Here is a 16,401-nt window from a genome sequence, read left to right on the forward strand (position 1 = left end):
AAGTGCTACTTCACCAAGACAATGCATCGTGTCAAAAATCCATGAAAAAAATCCTGTTCTCAGATCTCAAAAGAATGCTCGCTGGAAAGAAATTTTCGTCGAATGAATAGGTGATCGACGAAATTGACGTCTATTTGAAGCAAAGGACAAATCGTACTACAAAAATGGTATGGAAAAGTTGGAGGGTCTCGGTATAATCAGTGTATCACCCTTGAAGGGAATTATGTTGAATAAAAAAACCAATTTTGCCAAAAACATTTTTTTACTTTGGTAGGCCGGGGACTTCAATTGACCTGTTAAATTACTTATTATTGAACATATCCGTTGGTAAAAAGATTACAGGTTACAGAAATCAATGGATTTGAACTTTTATTGTCCTTAGCCTGTTGGAATTATTTTTATTTACCCAGTATATAGTAATAAATGTTTCAAATTCTTATTACATAAATAATTTAATTGTTATATAACAATAGCTAGTTACTCATTAGGATGAAATGTTAAGTCTAAAATATTATATAATAGATTGTCTAAATCATAGTGAATCTTTGTGGAAAAGAAAATTAAACAAATCATTTTAAGCAATTGATTTCCACTCCGATATACTCTTGATAATGGTATGTTCAAATATTTTCAACATCATTATCAACAGATATATATTTTTAATTTATTGTTAGAGGTAAGTCGACTCCGAAGAAATTCTTGAAATTATAGTAATAAAAGTAAATAAATTGTAATAAAGCAACTATATATAATATATATAAATAGTATTCGTGAAATAAAAATTTTAAAAAAATGTTAGGAAAAAACTGTTAAAATTTGTAAATATGCACCGTATCAAAAATCTATGAATTGGACTTTGAATTGCTTCCTCATCCACCGTATTCTCTAGATTCCACAGCGACTATTTCCTGTTCTAAAATTTCAAAAGAATGCTCGCTGGAAAAAAAAATTCGTCGAATGAAGAGGTGATAGCCGAATCTGAGGCCTATTTTGAACCAAAAGACCAATCGTACTACAAAAATTGTATGGAAAAATTGGAGGGTCGCTATAATCAGTGTATCACCCTTCAAGGGAATTATGATGAATAAAAAAAAACTAGTTTTGCCAAAAATTGTGTTTCACTAGGGAAGGCCGGGGACTTTTCAATTGAACTGTTATGAAGAAATTTCTCAAATAGCAAATTTATTTGTTCTCCGATGCATCCAATTACGAATAACAACATCCCGTGCCATCGGCGTGCCAAAACGGTTGTTTTTTAAGTTTCATGAACGATAACAATTTTATCAGGAATATCGTAACACCGGCTTATCGGTTATCTCGTCTATCACTGGCAACACTCGTACTCAGATCCAAAACACCCTGACCACTTGTTTTTTTTTTGGCAAACGTACGATTCGATTTAATCTTTTTTCATTTCCTTGCAGTTTTTTCAATACAAGAGCATGGCCGAAGACGTGAAGATCTTGGAGACGGTCAACGTTGATGACCTGAAGTTATATCTACCACCTGCGGTAGGTCAAGATGCCCCCTATATCAAAAATATGTTGTACAAGTAAGTGCCCATGAATGATTTAATTACTTTATCCCAGTTTTAATGGAAATAGTGACATAATTTGTCATTAAAATGCAAGTAAGTATTGTTATTCGCGTATTATAAAATATATAAACAACAATTTGATATTTATAAGATGTTTTGAAAGAATTTAATGTACTATAGATAGTAATTAGTTAAATAATTTATTAGATTAGTAATATTTTAGATGGGTTTTTAGAACTACTATTGAAACCGTATAAAATGGCACTACACTTTTAAAACGTTTTTGTATCTGATCAATAACATTGTCGAAAAACATTTTATCATTAATAATAGTGCCTTTTGCTTAAAGTATCTACTTATATTAACGCTATTTAAGTAATGTATATTAAGTGCGCTTACGTGTATTTTGTTAGAACCATTTTGTCGCTTTAAAAGAGCAATTATTAAGAAAAATTGATACAATATATGTTAATAAAGATTTTTCGATCCTTTTTTTGACATCTAATTACTAATCAACGTCTCATTCATGAGAATTCTTTGAAACATGAAAATCAATGTTTCCACCGTAATACACTTAATATAAATAAGTAAACTGTCACAAAAAAGTGTAACTAAACATAAGTAAAAAAATAAATGTTGTTAAATGTGTAAAAGATAAGTTACTTAGTATAAGTTAAATGTTAAATCAAAAATATACAGTAAATAATCCACCAAAATCGATAATTTACTAAAAAAAATCTACTTAATCTTATTTAACCAGAATCGAGTACTCCACTCTAATATCACTAAAATTCGGAAGACCAGTTACCACTTAGTTTTTTCTGAGGCTTGGTTCGTTTCAATGTTCTGATTTCCTGCGTGTTGTCCAGTAGCTGTATTGCTTCCACGTTTCTGTGATTTAACATCCTTATTTCATGTTTTAAAACGAAATCTTGGATCACTTCTTGTAACCATTTGATTTCGAGGTCATCATGCAGATCTTCGTTGATTACGTAACATTGTTATTTAGTTGTAGAACTTTGTTTTCAGTACTTTGGATAAATAATTGGTTTGATATCTTAGTGCAATCCCATATTTGCACTCCATAAGTTCAAAAGGCTTCTTAATTGACTGACAAACCAATCCCTTTGATTTTAGGTCAAGTTGAGCGTATCTTCCGACTAACAAGTACAGTTGCTTGACTTTGAGTATAATCTGCTCGGCTTCTTGTTTAACATGATATTTCCAGTTTAACCTACCATCGAGGTATATTCCGAGGTATTTGACCGATTCTGCTTGAGAGACCGGACATCCGATAAGTTTTTTTTTTAATTATTTAATTAATATATTGTTACTAGTCGTTTCCGTCTAACCTACAATTTGTCTTTATGCTAACTTATTAAATCTAAATATATAACTAGGAGGACCCATCGGCCCTAACTCAGTCTCTGGCGAAATAATGTTTTTACATGTCACTGCTGAATTTTCTAATATATGCACCTCACTACACAACACTACACAAGATCGGATGGTTTGATTATTTTGAGTCTGTGTCCTCTTCTGGTGGTATCCAAAAGTTGCAATATTTCAATATTAGTATGACAATGGAGTCTTTCCTCATGCCCCCTTGCAATTCTCTTGATTTCTTGACTGACTGTGGGTATATGAAGGTCTCGATGTAGGTCGTCAGTCCTATAGTATTTGGGTGCACCCACAATACCTCTCAGGACTTTATTCTAAAAAATTTGTATTTTGTTAATGTTACTCGTTGCAGAACATCCCCATAATTGAACTCCGTATGTCCATATAGGTTTAAATATTTGCTTATATAATAGCAATTTATTATGTACTGATAATTGTGATTTTCTTCCAATTAGCCAGTACATTTTCCTATATTTCAATTCTAGTTCTTTTCTTTTCTTCTTCATATGTTCCTTCCAGCGAAGTTTTGCATCGAGATTCATTCCGAGATATTTAGCGTTGTTGCTATATGGAATGATAGTGTTATTTAATGTTATTGGTGCTTATACGGTCTGTTTATAGGTGAACTGCACATGTACAGATTTACTTTCATTAATTCTTATTTTCCAAGCTTGTGTCCAATTATTCATATTGTCACTTGCCTGTCGTAATTTTCGTGAGGCTTCTTCACTATTGTCTCCGACTGCTATAACCGCAGTATCATCAGCAAATGTAGCCATTGTGATATTTTCCATTTGTGGTATATCACAAGTGTAAAGTAGATAAAGCATTGGTATCCGACAAGTGATATAATTAGGTTTTTGTGATTTCGCCACAACGCAAAATTAACATGGACAGATTTGGAGCTATTAAGCTGTATTCCAGTATCTAGTCCAAAAATATTATATTGTTTTATATAAATATGAATTACCACACGGTTACTATTAAAACTGTGACAAATTTTCTTAATATACGCTTTTTCCATATAAATAAACATAACGTGCTATAACCTTATTAAATTTAAATTCACGGTATCTTAATTGGGCAACGAACAAGCTTAGCACTCCCATAACACCACCGACTGACAAGGTGAAACAATAATAAGATAAAAATTATCTCCCATAAAAAAATTTTCCTTAAATATATTACAAAAAAAGTTTTTCTTCAAATAACTAAAGCAATTGTATATTGTACATCTTATCTATTACTTTATTATCTATATGCGTGACGTATCTATTACTTTGCTCAGATGACCTCATATACATTTTGGAAAAAAAATATCTTCAAATAGTGCTGCTCCGTTTTTAACTGAACGTTGATTTTATTACTTCAATCTTTTGTCCTTATAATGGTGGTTCCAAAAACTTACTGGGTTCCGTTTCCTTGTATTAATACCTAATTCATTCAATGATAGCAGCAAACCTTTATTAATAATGTTTTTACAATACATATTTAATTCTAATGTATTCTTTGTTTATATAATGTATTGAATACTTATTCGTAAACGCATCTTATCTGGGGTTCGCTAGCTACATATATTTTACCTTCATCGTTTTATAAATAATCATCAATTCATAGCTGGCGCTCTAAATGTCTAATTAGTTGACAATTCAGATCCAATTATCAAATAATACTTTGCTGTTGAAGTCGCTAGGACAGGAGGAAGCATATTTTCAGTTCGCTCTCTATAATCCTAATCTATGCCTTTTTTTCATCTCATCCAAAACTTCCATAAAATTTTCATAAATATTTCTGACAATCGATCTAATCTTATTATTATTCCTGTTATCTCCTTTTTCAACATTAGAACAATTATTGCCTTTTTTCATGTTCACTGTACTCTCGTCGTGTACCGACCTCGACCATTTCTGCTATGACTTGGTCTATAGATTTTATGAAGATTACGGAAGAATTCCATCTACATTTTAGTATTCTCGTTGGTATATTTACTCCCGCCATTCAGTCTCTTGTTTGGTACAAAGTCGTAATTTGCGTTTCGATACAGCAACTTCCAAATCGCCGCCACACCATTCAAGTAGACTTCTTATTTTAACTTTAGTTTTTAACTAACATCTCAATTTAATTTGTGAAATTTCTCGAAATGATAGTGATGAGTTGATGAGTTCTGTTCGTTTTCGTTCTTCTACCACCCCTATAGATTCGTTACATATCAAGCTGGTGGACATACCATAGTGGCACACTCAACAATTGCTTCAGATATGTGATGTTTTAAGCCTATTTGTATCATGGAGTTATTCCAGTACCTGAAATTTATTTATCGTTTTAATCTAAAATTCCTCCTGATTTTATAGATTCACCTCAACCGTTGGTGTTGTAATAGGATTATTGCCCACAGGATATTATTAAAAATAACTTCATTCAACATTCTATGGTCAACTCTTTTATAGTGAGAGTATCCACTACTGATACTGATAGTACTGGTACTACATTTTTATCGTGTATCACGTTTCATAAACGATGTTTAAAAATAATACTTGCTAATAATTATACACACATGTATATGTTAATAATAATACACAGACACAACATAATTATATTAGTAAACAAATTTTAAACGCGAGATCAGGCATCCTTCGATTTGGCAAAAATTCAACATAATGGTTAAAACTCCAATATTTTAAACACTAATCATCAACTAGCTAACGTAATGAATTCCCTAAGTTGTCCTTTTTTCATGTGAGATTCATCACGCGACTAATACGGTCCTGTATATTGGAAATGACGAAAAATTATATTGTCTCATTGTCAGACGTCTAGACATATTGGTTTATATTAGAATATATTTAAGTTAACACTATCGTTTTGTGCTGCCGCTGAACAAATGATCACCTTCAAAATAAAAGATTTTATTGTTATAACCCCTTCGCATTTTATAAGTGCCGCAGTCGGTAAGATTCCGGAAATACCATGAGAACAGCCTACTATTCAATCTCCAAGAATTAAATTATTTATCAAGAAAAATATCAATAAACCGCTCCGCTATTACTAAGTGAAGTTCGGATGAAAGTATTGCAGGAGAAGCTGCAAGATCACAAAAAGTAGATTGAAGCTGCTCAAAGACCCATAATATAAATAAATAACTATTACAAATAGGAAACATTCATATATTGAAAAATAGACGGACTGAAGTTGCTGTTAAATGACATAGTCTACTGGAATTTGACCAGAAGCTTGCAATGTAGGGTATACGTCCAGCAAAAGTGTATTTCAGAAGCTCAGTTTTCTTCGGTGCTCATTTCACCACGCCTAAACTTAGCATACCAATCTTTGATGGTTGATTTTCCTGGAGCAGTGTCCGGAAACTCGCCATCAACCCAAGTTTTTGCTTCAACTGTATTTTTTCCCTTCAAAAAGCAATATTTTATCAACACACGAAATTCCTTTTTATCCATTTTTTTCACAATAACAAAAATTGCTTCACTCAAAATGCTATAATTCACAAACTAATGACCCGACAGCTGTCAAATTTATTCACCTATCTTTTGAGGGTTAGGGCTAACTAATAAACATATGGATTTAATTCTCGTAGTGCCATCTATGTGTCAGACCGGGGACTTAAAAATAGTGTTATCAAAAATTATTTATGTTAACATTATAGTACATCTAATGCATATATTGTCGAAGGATTTAAAGCTGCAAATAATTATACAGTTATAATAGTTTATAGGTTAGGATTGTGTTTTGTTATATTTATATGGATCTTTTACCATATACCTTTTACCTATGAGTTAAAGTTCTAGCAGAAGTTTTTTGTAGTGTTATGCCCTGGAGGCTTATTTCACTTACTTACTTAACTTACTTAACAATTGTATGTATTATTGTGCGTTCAATTAATGTATTGTACTTTCATACGCTTAGTTCTTGTTTTCTTCGGTACAGTGTTTCCTTATAAAGGCATTTTAACATCACTGCACTTCTCCTTAATTTGTTCTGTTACTGCCTATATACATATTTCTTACAAAAACTATATTTAATCACTGTATTATCCTTAATACATTTGCCTTATCTACAAAACAGTTGCTCATGTATATTCTGAATAATCACATAATATTTCCTACAGTTACCGTATACTAATTATTATCTCGCCTATAGTTGTTTGCACTCTCATCACCCTTTCTGGAAAATTGTCGGTATTGAATCATAATCCCATACCCAGAAAGTTTCATTTAAGTGAACTACTAAGCTGTTAATTTCCAATGTATATAACATTTGTTCACGATTGCATCGTTTGTCAATTTCTTCTTCAATTTGTCTGGTCGAGTTCATCCAAACCGACTTAACCGACCAAACCGGTGTTATTAACCATACTTGTTTCAAGTATGAAGAATAATATATCTACAATGAATTATTAATAATTCTTATGGCTAATAAAACCTAATCAATTGTTATTCCAGCTTTTACCTTTTTCCAGCAACTTTTGTTGCCTTGACACAATTTTTATTATCATCTTGCCATGAGTGACCATTGGGCATATTTATGCCAATCTGAAATATTCATGTCTAAATACACAAATTGAAATAATAAGTCTTCATTAATTTTACTATAAGCTTTTAAAATTGTATTATTTTAAAGGCAATATCTGCAAGTTTCATTAGACCTCTTATTAACTTAATTTAATAGTTAATTATTAATTTTTAAAAAAAATAAATGTTAAATGCTAACATTAACTATATTACCTAACAGTCTATAAAATGGATAATAAAACGGAATGGATGATGATGATCATCTACATCACACAAAGAGCTTTTATGGATACTTTTCAGATTAACAGATCATTCTTATTAGATTAACTTCTCACTGTTCTTATACATTTCATATATGTGGTATCTGATATTGAATTGAAGGCGGTCTCTTTTCGGTGAATCCAAGATTACATTTTCTATTTTTTGAGATATGTCGGTGACCGTGTCCACACTAGCAGCTGCAATACGCAAAAACTGATTTTAATAGAAACCGCAGTAACTTAAAATTTGACAGTAAAAAGGCTTAACTCTTGAGTGAATTTTACTGGCAAGAGAGGGCCTCCTTTATCTCATCCCTGTTCGAATTAAACTATTAGAGACGCAATCTGTTCTGTCTGGCTTCGGCATTTTCAATCAGTATGATAATAAGCAGCGATTTGGAATTAAACGTTAAAACACTTTTGTCGATTTATAACGTGCAGTTATTATAATTAATATTTTGAGGAATTTTGCAAACGTTTGACAACAAGATGACTTTTACAAGCTGGTTCGGTTACATGTTCGACTCACACTGTGCTCTTTTTAACTACAATAAAATAAAAAAGAAAATATTGTCTGATTCTAAAACGGATTTACAAATTGCGGCAAGCAATACATTAAACATCTTGATCACTTGAGTCTCACTGTTATTTTAAATAGACTATACATATCTTTGTATCCCTGTACATTCGAAGAAACGAGACGATATATTTATGTTAGAGTGAACAATGTTATAAAAGAAACGTTTAAAGGTAGAGGTTTGGTTTGTATTGTGATGGATTTGGGCTCTCAGTGTAGTTTTGCATCGACGTTTAACAAGTCGGGCATTTTAAGTTAAAATAAAAATTATTTTGTATTTAACCCTTTACATTCCATAACTAAAATACAATTTGTAGGCTATTATTAGCTGGCGATGGATTGGTAGAAATTTACATAAAACATTTCTATTAACATACTGAATGAACGGCGTTCATTAAAACATCCCATATCCATTAAATAATTTTGAAAAATCCTCACTCAGCAATTTCCAATTTACCTCAGAAAACAAACAAACAAAAGCCAATTTATATTAATATTTCAGCGGTAAAATTGTACAGCGCCCGAACGGCCGTTTCTGTTATTTTAAATTTTTCGGTCTTATCGGTTGACTGTTAGCGATGCGTTTCGTGCGAACGCCTCCGGCTGTTGGCAACAGGTCGGACGGTCGCGGCGACGTTGCCGGACCGCGCGAAACAATGCGAATCCCCGGAAAAAAATACCAAAGTGGAAATCCGTGTTGGAATGCGTACGGCCGATCGTTAGGGCGCTTCGGATGAATGTCGTCGTTTCGTGATTTTGTGGGCGATCCTCGGTTTTCTTGTTGATGCGACTCGGGAATTTGGCGGTAGTGATAACATCATGATTATTTTCATCAAGGAATTTTACTATATCTGAGATTTTCGCAATACACAGCGTATAAAGCCGGCACTGCGATTCCTCCTTGGTTCGTTATTCTTAGGCGTGGTTCGATAGTTGCATTTTATATTTCGGGAATGTCAAATCATTGACTTACTGCCTTATTTTGTATATACACGCCTAGTGAGCTTATTTTAGAATTAATTTGCACTATCTACTACTAAATGTGCATTGAAAATGTTAATCAAATCCAGGTTTAAGGTATCAAATACAAAGTTAAACCAGAGTTTGATGGATGCACTTCTACCAGTTCACTCCACATATATTTAAACCTCGATACTTTTTTCAAATGTAATTTAAGTGCATTGATTCGCAAGTTTTCGTCCATCAACGTTCGAGTAATTGTAACACTTCAACTTTTGTATATGCTTGTAAACTAACTTTATGTTTTTTTTCGCAAACGGTTTAATTTATTGGTAGGTTGGTAGGTAGAGCAGGGCAATTCTTAATCAAGATTTTGTTCAAATCAATGTAGGCTTGGTTCAAAGAAAAACATCAGTTCAGTTGTTCATTTATTTGACTTCATTTTAGTAACAAAAAGTATAGCAAATCCGTTGTTTAGTATATTAAACTTACTTTATAATGAAAAAAAGCATATGGATCAGTGAACCCTGCAGATGGAGTCTATAGAACCGCCCAAAGGGGCCACTGGACCCAAAGAGTTATATAATAACCTATATTACATACAAATGGGAACAAAAAAATAACAACATTTGTGGGACTCCTAATAGAGACAACATTTAAATTTAATTAATTTAGTCATTGTCAGAGTTCATGCAAACATAAACACTATTCACATCAGAGGGGCGTTTAATCTGATTTTTTGAAAAAAATTAAAGATATTTGTTATACATTATCAAAAACATTATAAAATTGATAGTTATTTGGGTTTAATTATTTTGGTTTGGTATTTATAACAAGCACGTGGTACCCACTCTTCTCTTGGGGGACTGTGTGAATAGATGACAAAATATGACGCACACTAGACAAAAATAATTATCATCTTCAGTGTCTGAAGGAAGCTGAGTTTTCTTTACATTCTTCTTATTACTCTTGTTGATTTTTTTAATTAATTTTCATAACAAGTGATCATCCTCATCAGACTCTGAAGAGCTTTTAAAAATTTTTCTATATTACTGTTTCAGGTTTTTATTTAAACATGTGTATTACACATATTGTATCTCGCTTATTTCATACAGAATGTTAAATATTATATTATAGTATATATATATATATATATATATATATATATATATGGTACATATATATAATACATATATATATATATATATATATATATATATATATATATATATATATATAATACATATATATATATATATATATATATATATATAGGCCCAGATGGTATAAGCCAGTAAGCAACTATCTGAACTTGCCAACATTATCAACTCCATCCTGAGGTTAAAGCATTTTCCAAAGTCCTGGAAACGTGCGCTTCTGACTACAGGCCAATCAGTCTGATTAGTTCACTCTCCAAACTTGCCGAAAAGGCGATATTAAACGTCTTAAACGATTTCACAGGCGCACATCACATAATTCCAAACGAACAATTCGGTTTCCGTGCTAAACATTCATGCCTTCATCAAGCGGCCCGCGTCGCAGCAACTATCCACCAGGCAATGATAGGAGGTCGAAAAACAGGAGCCATATTCTTAGATGTCTCCAAAGCTTTCGACCAAGTATTTCACCACGGTCTAATATTTAAAGCTAAATAATTAGGTCTACCGAATGACCTAATATCCCTGATAGATTCATACTTGGATGGTAGGTCCTTTCAGTGTCCCGCAAGACGCTCCATTAGCCCCAGCCATATTCAACCTTTATAGGGCTGATTTCCCGTTCTACAAACTTTCCCACACAGCATTTTATGCCGATGATACCGCTTTCTTCACAACCTGATACTGTCCCGACGCCATACGCAATAGACTCCAAGTACAACTGAACCAAGCGATAGCGTGGTACAACTTCTGGCAGCTTCAGGTTAAGCCGAGCAAAACTCAGGCTATTCTGTTCCACTGCAAGAGTTTCGCGCCTATCGCCTCCAAATCGATAAAGTCCCTATCCCTTGGTTCCAGAATGTATCATACCTCGGTCTCCAGTTCGACCGCAGATTTCAATGGTCTGCCCAAATCCAGCATGCCATTTTCAAAGGAAATGGCGTGTACAGCCTATTATTTCCCCTACTTTGCAGGAAAAGCAAACTCCCCAATCCCACAGAAAGCGACTCTGTATAAAATGCTAGTCCGTCCAATCTGCCTCAATGGAGCACAGGTGTGGTACAGGTATGTCTCGGAGAGACAACTTGAACTACTCCAAGTGTTCCAATCCAAAAAAGTCCGTGCGTTACTCAGAGCCCGATGGTTTATGAGGAACGTCAACGCACACCTCGAATCAGGCATCCCGTTTGTGAAAAGTTTCACAAACATGCTCAGTGTGAGGTTCTCCATTGGAACATTAGCACACGATAACACCTTAATAAAATCCCTACCCGTCCACAAACCCCGGTAGTAAACTACGACAGTCCCAGTCGTAACCCAGGGTCTCTCTGTCGCCCGCAAAACAATCATATCTCGAACCTGAAGCGACATCAGCCAAAGCCCATTTGGTTCTAGCTGGTTAATCTAGAAAATGAAAAGATTTGCCCACCAGTACCAACCCAAGTCAAATTTTATAGACTGATTCGGTTATAAACTCCAAGGCAAACAGCACTCGTTTTAACTAGGATAAAATGATAAGAAAAAATTTACTCCGAGCTTAAAACGAATCTTACATTTTTACAAACTGCTATATTTGCCCTCATCTATGAGGTGCATTGGCTGTTTTATTGGACAAAATGTATATTTCGATCAGTGATATCTATTACTCCAAATGCGAAGCATCAATATAAACAAAATTCTGGTTTTGAGGTCAATGACAAAAGCAGATATAAAAAAGATATACAATAGCGAGTAGCCGAGGCAAAGTCTGCCTCTAGAGTCAGATAGACAACACTCGACCGTACGTTGTAACAGTTTCAGTTGTGAAAAATGTATTGTTGCAGATCTAACCGTATATCGTAATAACCAAACATAGCGCCTACTGAATATCTAGCTAGTAGACAGTTTGGAAATGCTGAAAAAGCTTCTTATTTACCATCCTTATTTATCTTATATCCTTATACGGTATCGCCATGTTGTCAGAAGTATTAACTTGTAAAAAATTATGGAAAATATTTTCATTAACATGTATTGCACCAATTTTTTTCAATAGAGAAGATTTTTAAGACGAATAAATAATAAGAATAAATGCAGGCACATCATATATAGTACTTATGTTTTATTATAAGTAGGTACTTTAAGCAACAAAAAAAAAACACTTTTATTACAGATAAAACGCTTCTTGACAATGTTATTGATCAGGTACATAAACCTTTTAAAAATAACGCGATTTAATACCTTTTTAATAATATTTCAACAAGGCCCATCTAAAATAAAAAAATTATTATAATACATACAAGCACCTCATCAAACAGGTCAATTGAAAAGTTCCCGGCCTGACACATAGATGGCGCTACCAGACTTAAATCCATATGTTTTTTAGTTAGCACTAACCCTTCAAAAGATGTATACATTTTACAGCTGTCGGTTCATTAGTTTGTGAATTATAGCATTTTGAAAAAAATACAGTTCAAGCAAAAACTTGGCTTGATACCGAGTTTCCGGACACTGCCGATACTGAGGCCTATTTTGAAGCAAAGGACAAATCGTACTACAAAAATGGTATTATGTAAAAAGGGAATTATGTTGAATAAAACAAAACTAACTTTGCCAAAAAAATGTGTTTTACTATGGTAGGCCGGGGACTTTTCAATTAACTTGTTACTTTACGCAAACAAAGAAAAACACTATTATTACTGATAAAACGCTTTTTGACAACATTATTGATCAGAAACATAAACCTTTTAAAAATAACGCGATTTTATACTGTTTTAATAATATTTCTAGAAGACACGTCTAAAATGAAAAAATTATTATAATACATACAAGCACCTAATAAATTTATTCCATCTTCCGGCACTACAGATACTAGGTAAACAAACATGTCTGGTAATGAAAATGTCAATTATCCTAGATTTTATATACAATTTCATTATTATACTATAATAGGTACATAAAAATATCAGCTATTGACATAGAAACTCTAATCAAAAATGAATAAGATAATTATGATAATCGCTGCGTAATCATCAGTTAAACAACATTAATTATACAGATCGGTAGTATTAATCAATCTATGTAAATTCTGAGTAATCACATAACATTGCTGTGTAAATAAAAAATACATTCGTAAAAAATCATGCGTAGAATCGTACTTTAACCACTCCACTTACAGTACCCGCATTTCGCTACCCGGAAATCGCCGTTTCGCAACATTTTGCCGGTTATCTCCGGTATTTCGTTCCGTAACACTGAACGATTATCCATAACAATTTTTGATTATTAATTAGTCAGCTATCGCATAAACAACAATAATCACCACATCTTACAAATATTTTTTGTTATCATCGTTATCAAATATCAATCAAATAATTTTGGAAAGATTTGTTACAAATTTTATATTAACACACGTCAATGTCAAGGTCAAAGTTAAATAATAAATATCGAACTATTTTACTAAATATCAATGTCAAATATCAGAGTTGCGGGTTATAAATATCATAAATTTATAAGTAAAAAATATATATAAAAATAATGTCAGAGTTAATAAAAATTTTAATCTCAATTTCAGTGACTGAGGTCAATATATGAATATTAAGTATTCATCCTTAAATAACAAAAGCCCATTATCAATGGCACTGTCAATGTCAATTAAATTATAGGTGACGTCACATCAACGTCAGGTCATTCAGTTTTATACATATTTATATAATATTTATTTTTATATGTAATAGTTATATTATCTTATTTTAATATATTAATTTCAAAAATATATTCAATATTCTTTTAATTAAAAAGTTTATAAAGTCAAAGCAACTGAATTATATAATCTCCATTAAAATATAAATTGAGAAATTCCTCTCGGTAAAAATGTATATTGTGTACGGCGTGCTGCCTGTATTATAATAGTTCAAAGATATTGTCAGGATCTTTTCTGATGATTAATTTTATTGTTTGCAATGTTATTTAGAGTTGTTTACAATTCATGAGTCAAATGCCAATGTCAAACAATTAACATAAGTCAAAAAGATGTTTTAAAATTAGTATGAATTTTACGGCCTTATGAATATATTTAGTAAATTTTAATAAACATTTTCAAATAAAAACAACACAGATCTATTTATATTCCGAATTCTAGTAAGTATTTTTATAATTCAAGGACAGTAGGTAATAAAGATTAGATTAAATTATTAAATATTAAATTAAACAAATAACATTAGATATTGTGCATATTATTTTATATTTATGTAATAAAAAATAAAATATATTATGTTATTGTTCTAATACAATATATTCAACTTAGGAGTTTTATTTATGATTGATTTTTATATTGATAATATCTTGAAAAATGTTTTAAATTAATTACTTACAGTAACTTTAATACTTGCAATAATTAATTTTGCACCAAATATTATTGTTAAATAATGGGTTCTTAAGATATTTTTAGACATATCATGATAATCAAAAATTATGGAGGTATAATTTTCCTTAAATATCAGACCGTTACCTAGATAAGATTATATTATTTAATGTAATAAATAAATCACTTTAATTAGTGATATTGAAACATACTACAACTAATAGCAATAAACTAATTAATTTAAATTATTTTATTTTAAAAAATTTTAATGTTAAGAAATTGTTGCTTCTGTTTGTTGTAAAAAGAAGATCTATCTAATACTTCTTTAGCATTGTTTTAATAATTTTAAAAAATAAATTTTGTACTAACTACGACCTAGAGAGAAAAAAGATACTATATTCCAGTAAATATAGAACATAACTCAAACTGAGCTCAAGTTCTTAAAAAACCTATCAAATTCTTACGAAGCCCCTAAAAGAAAAAAAAAATGGAAAATCCAAACTTCAATGAAAGACCATTGCGAAAAAGACCAACACAAACTAATAAAAGACTTTTTTACTGTAGGATTGCTGTATATAAGATTCTTTTTAAAATAAATAACTTAAGCATAAAGCAAATAAGGAATATGGCAAATTGTCAAAAAGTCAATTTTTATATAACAAAATAATAAAGCTACTGTTAATCTTTCATGAAGTCGATTATAATTAATTAAAATTTTTCAATATGTCGATCGTCAATTATCTCTCGTTCTTACAGTATAACTACTTGTCATACTAAACTTTTTCATCAGTTTTTTTATAATTAAAACATAATTTCGTTCGCTTTATATAGTTTTACAGAAATGTATTAAAAACACTGTTAGCTTATTCGATTTCTAACAACCTGATGATTACAATTAGTAAAAGGTATAACTTCTCAATCTATATAACCACTTTAAGCATTTACCCATATTTTGTAGAATATTGTTCACTATAAAGTATAAATTTTATTTTAAATAAATGTTTTTTTATTATTATTCTCTTAGCATTCCACAACCTGCCCAATATTCAACAAATATTTAATTAGATTTATGTTATACAATGATATGTGGATGATCACTCCAATTAGTCTTCTTCTGTAAAGAAATAAAATGTGATCAATGAATAGTACACTAGGTTGCTCAACGACTGTTAGATTTGATAAAAGAAGGAGTTATTAGTTTGTCGTTTTATTTATTGATTAACTGAGAGAAATTTACCCCAAACTAAACCATGTCAACTAGGATTTTCCGCTTTAAAATAACAGAAATTAATTATATCCATAAAATGTAAATTCCACACAGAATAATTTTTCATCAATCCCTATTATACTACTCAATATTTTTGTTCCAAAAATCAATAATCAATCTATAACCCGTGCTCCGGGAAAGTGTCTACTTCTTTTTTTTAAATATTTTAAAGTTTCCTTTTTTACCAACGAGGGCTTATCTGGACTGGGCTTACAGTTTAACGTTGGTTCTGAACCACGATCTTCGGCGTTAAGACTGCCGACTGGCTAGTGACCAACTTAGTCTGGTTACCGGCGTGACTAGGATGGTTATTCTTTGTCGGATTTTCCACTACTACCTAAAGACATTTACAATTACAATCATAAACATAAAGTACAACC

The 16,401-nt window shown here is 31.6% G+C and overlaps 1 protein-coding gene across 4 annotated transcripts in view; it reads left to right on the plus strand.

The window, feature by feature from the left end:
- The window catches only part of LOC143190554 (uncharacterized), an 87,082-nt gene that overhangs the window by 20,982 nt on the left and 49,699 nt on the right, over positions 1-16,401 (plus strand). For all 4 annotated transcript variants that reach the window (XM_076394927.1, XM_076394925.1, XM_076394926.1 and 1 more), the window contains exon 2: positions 1,425-1,552. In XM_076394927.1, the coding sequence (XP_076251042.1) occupies positions 1,443-1,552 (110 nt within the window). In that variant the 5' untranslated portion in view covers positions 1,425-1,442. The remainder of the gene's footprint in view (positions 1-1,424; positions 1,553-16,401) is intronic.

Source organism: Rhynchophorus ferrugineus, unplaced genomic scaffold (genome assembly GCF_030347505.1).
Source record: "Rhynchophorus ferrugineus isolate W39M unplaced genomic scaffold, kcgeb_rfMv2 rfM2, whole genome shotgun sequence".
NCBI classification, from domain to species: domain Eukaryota; kingdom Metazoa; phylum Arthropoda; class Insecta; order Coleoptera; family Curculionidae; genus Rhynchophorus; species Rhynchophorus ferrugineus.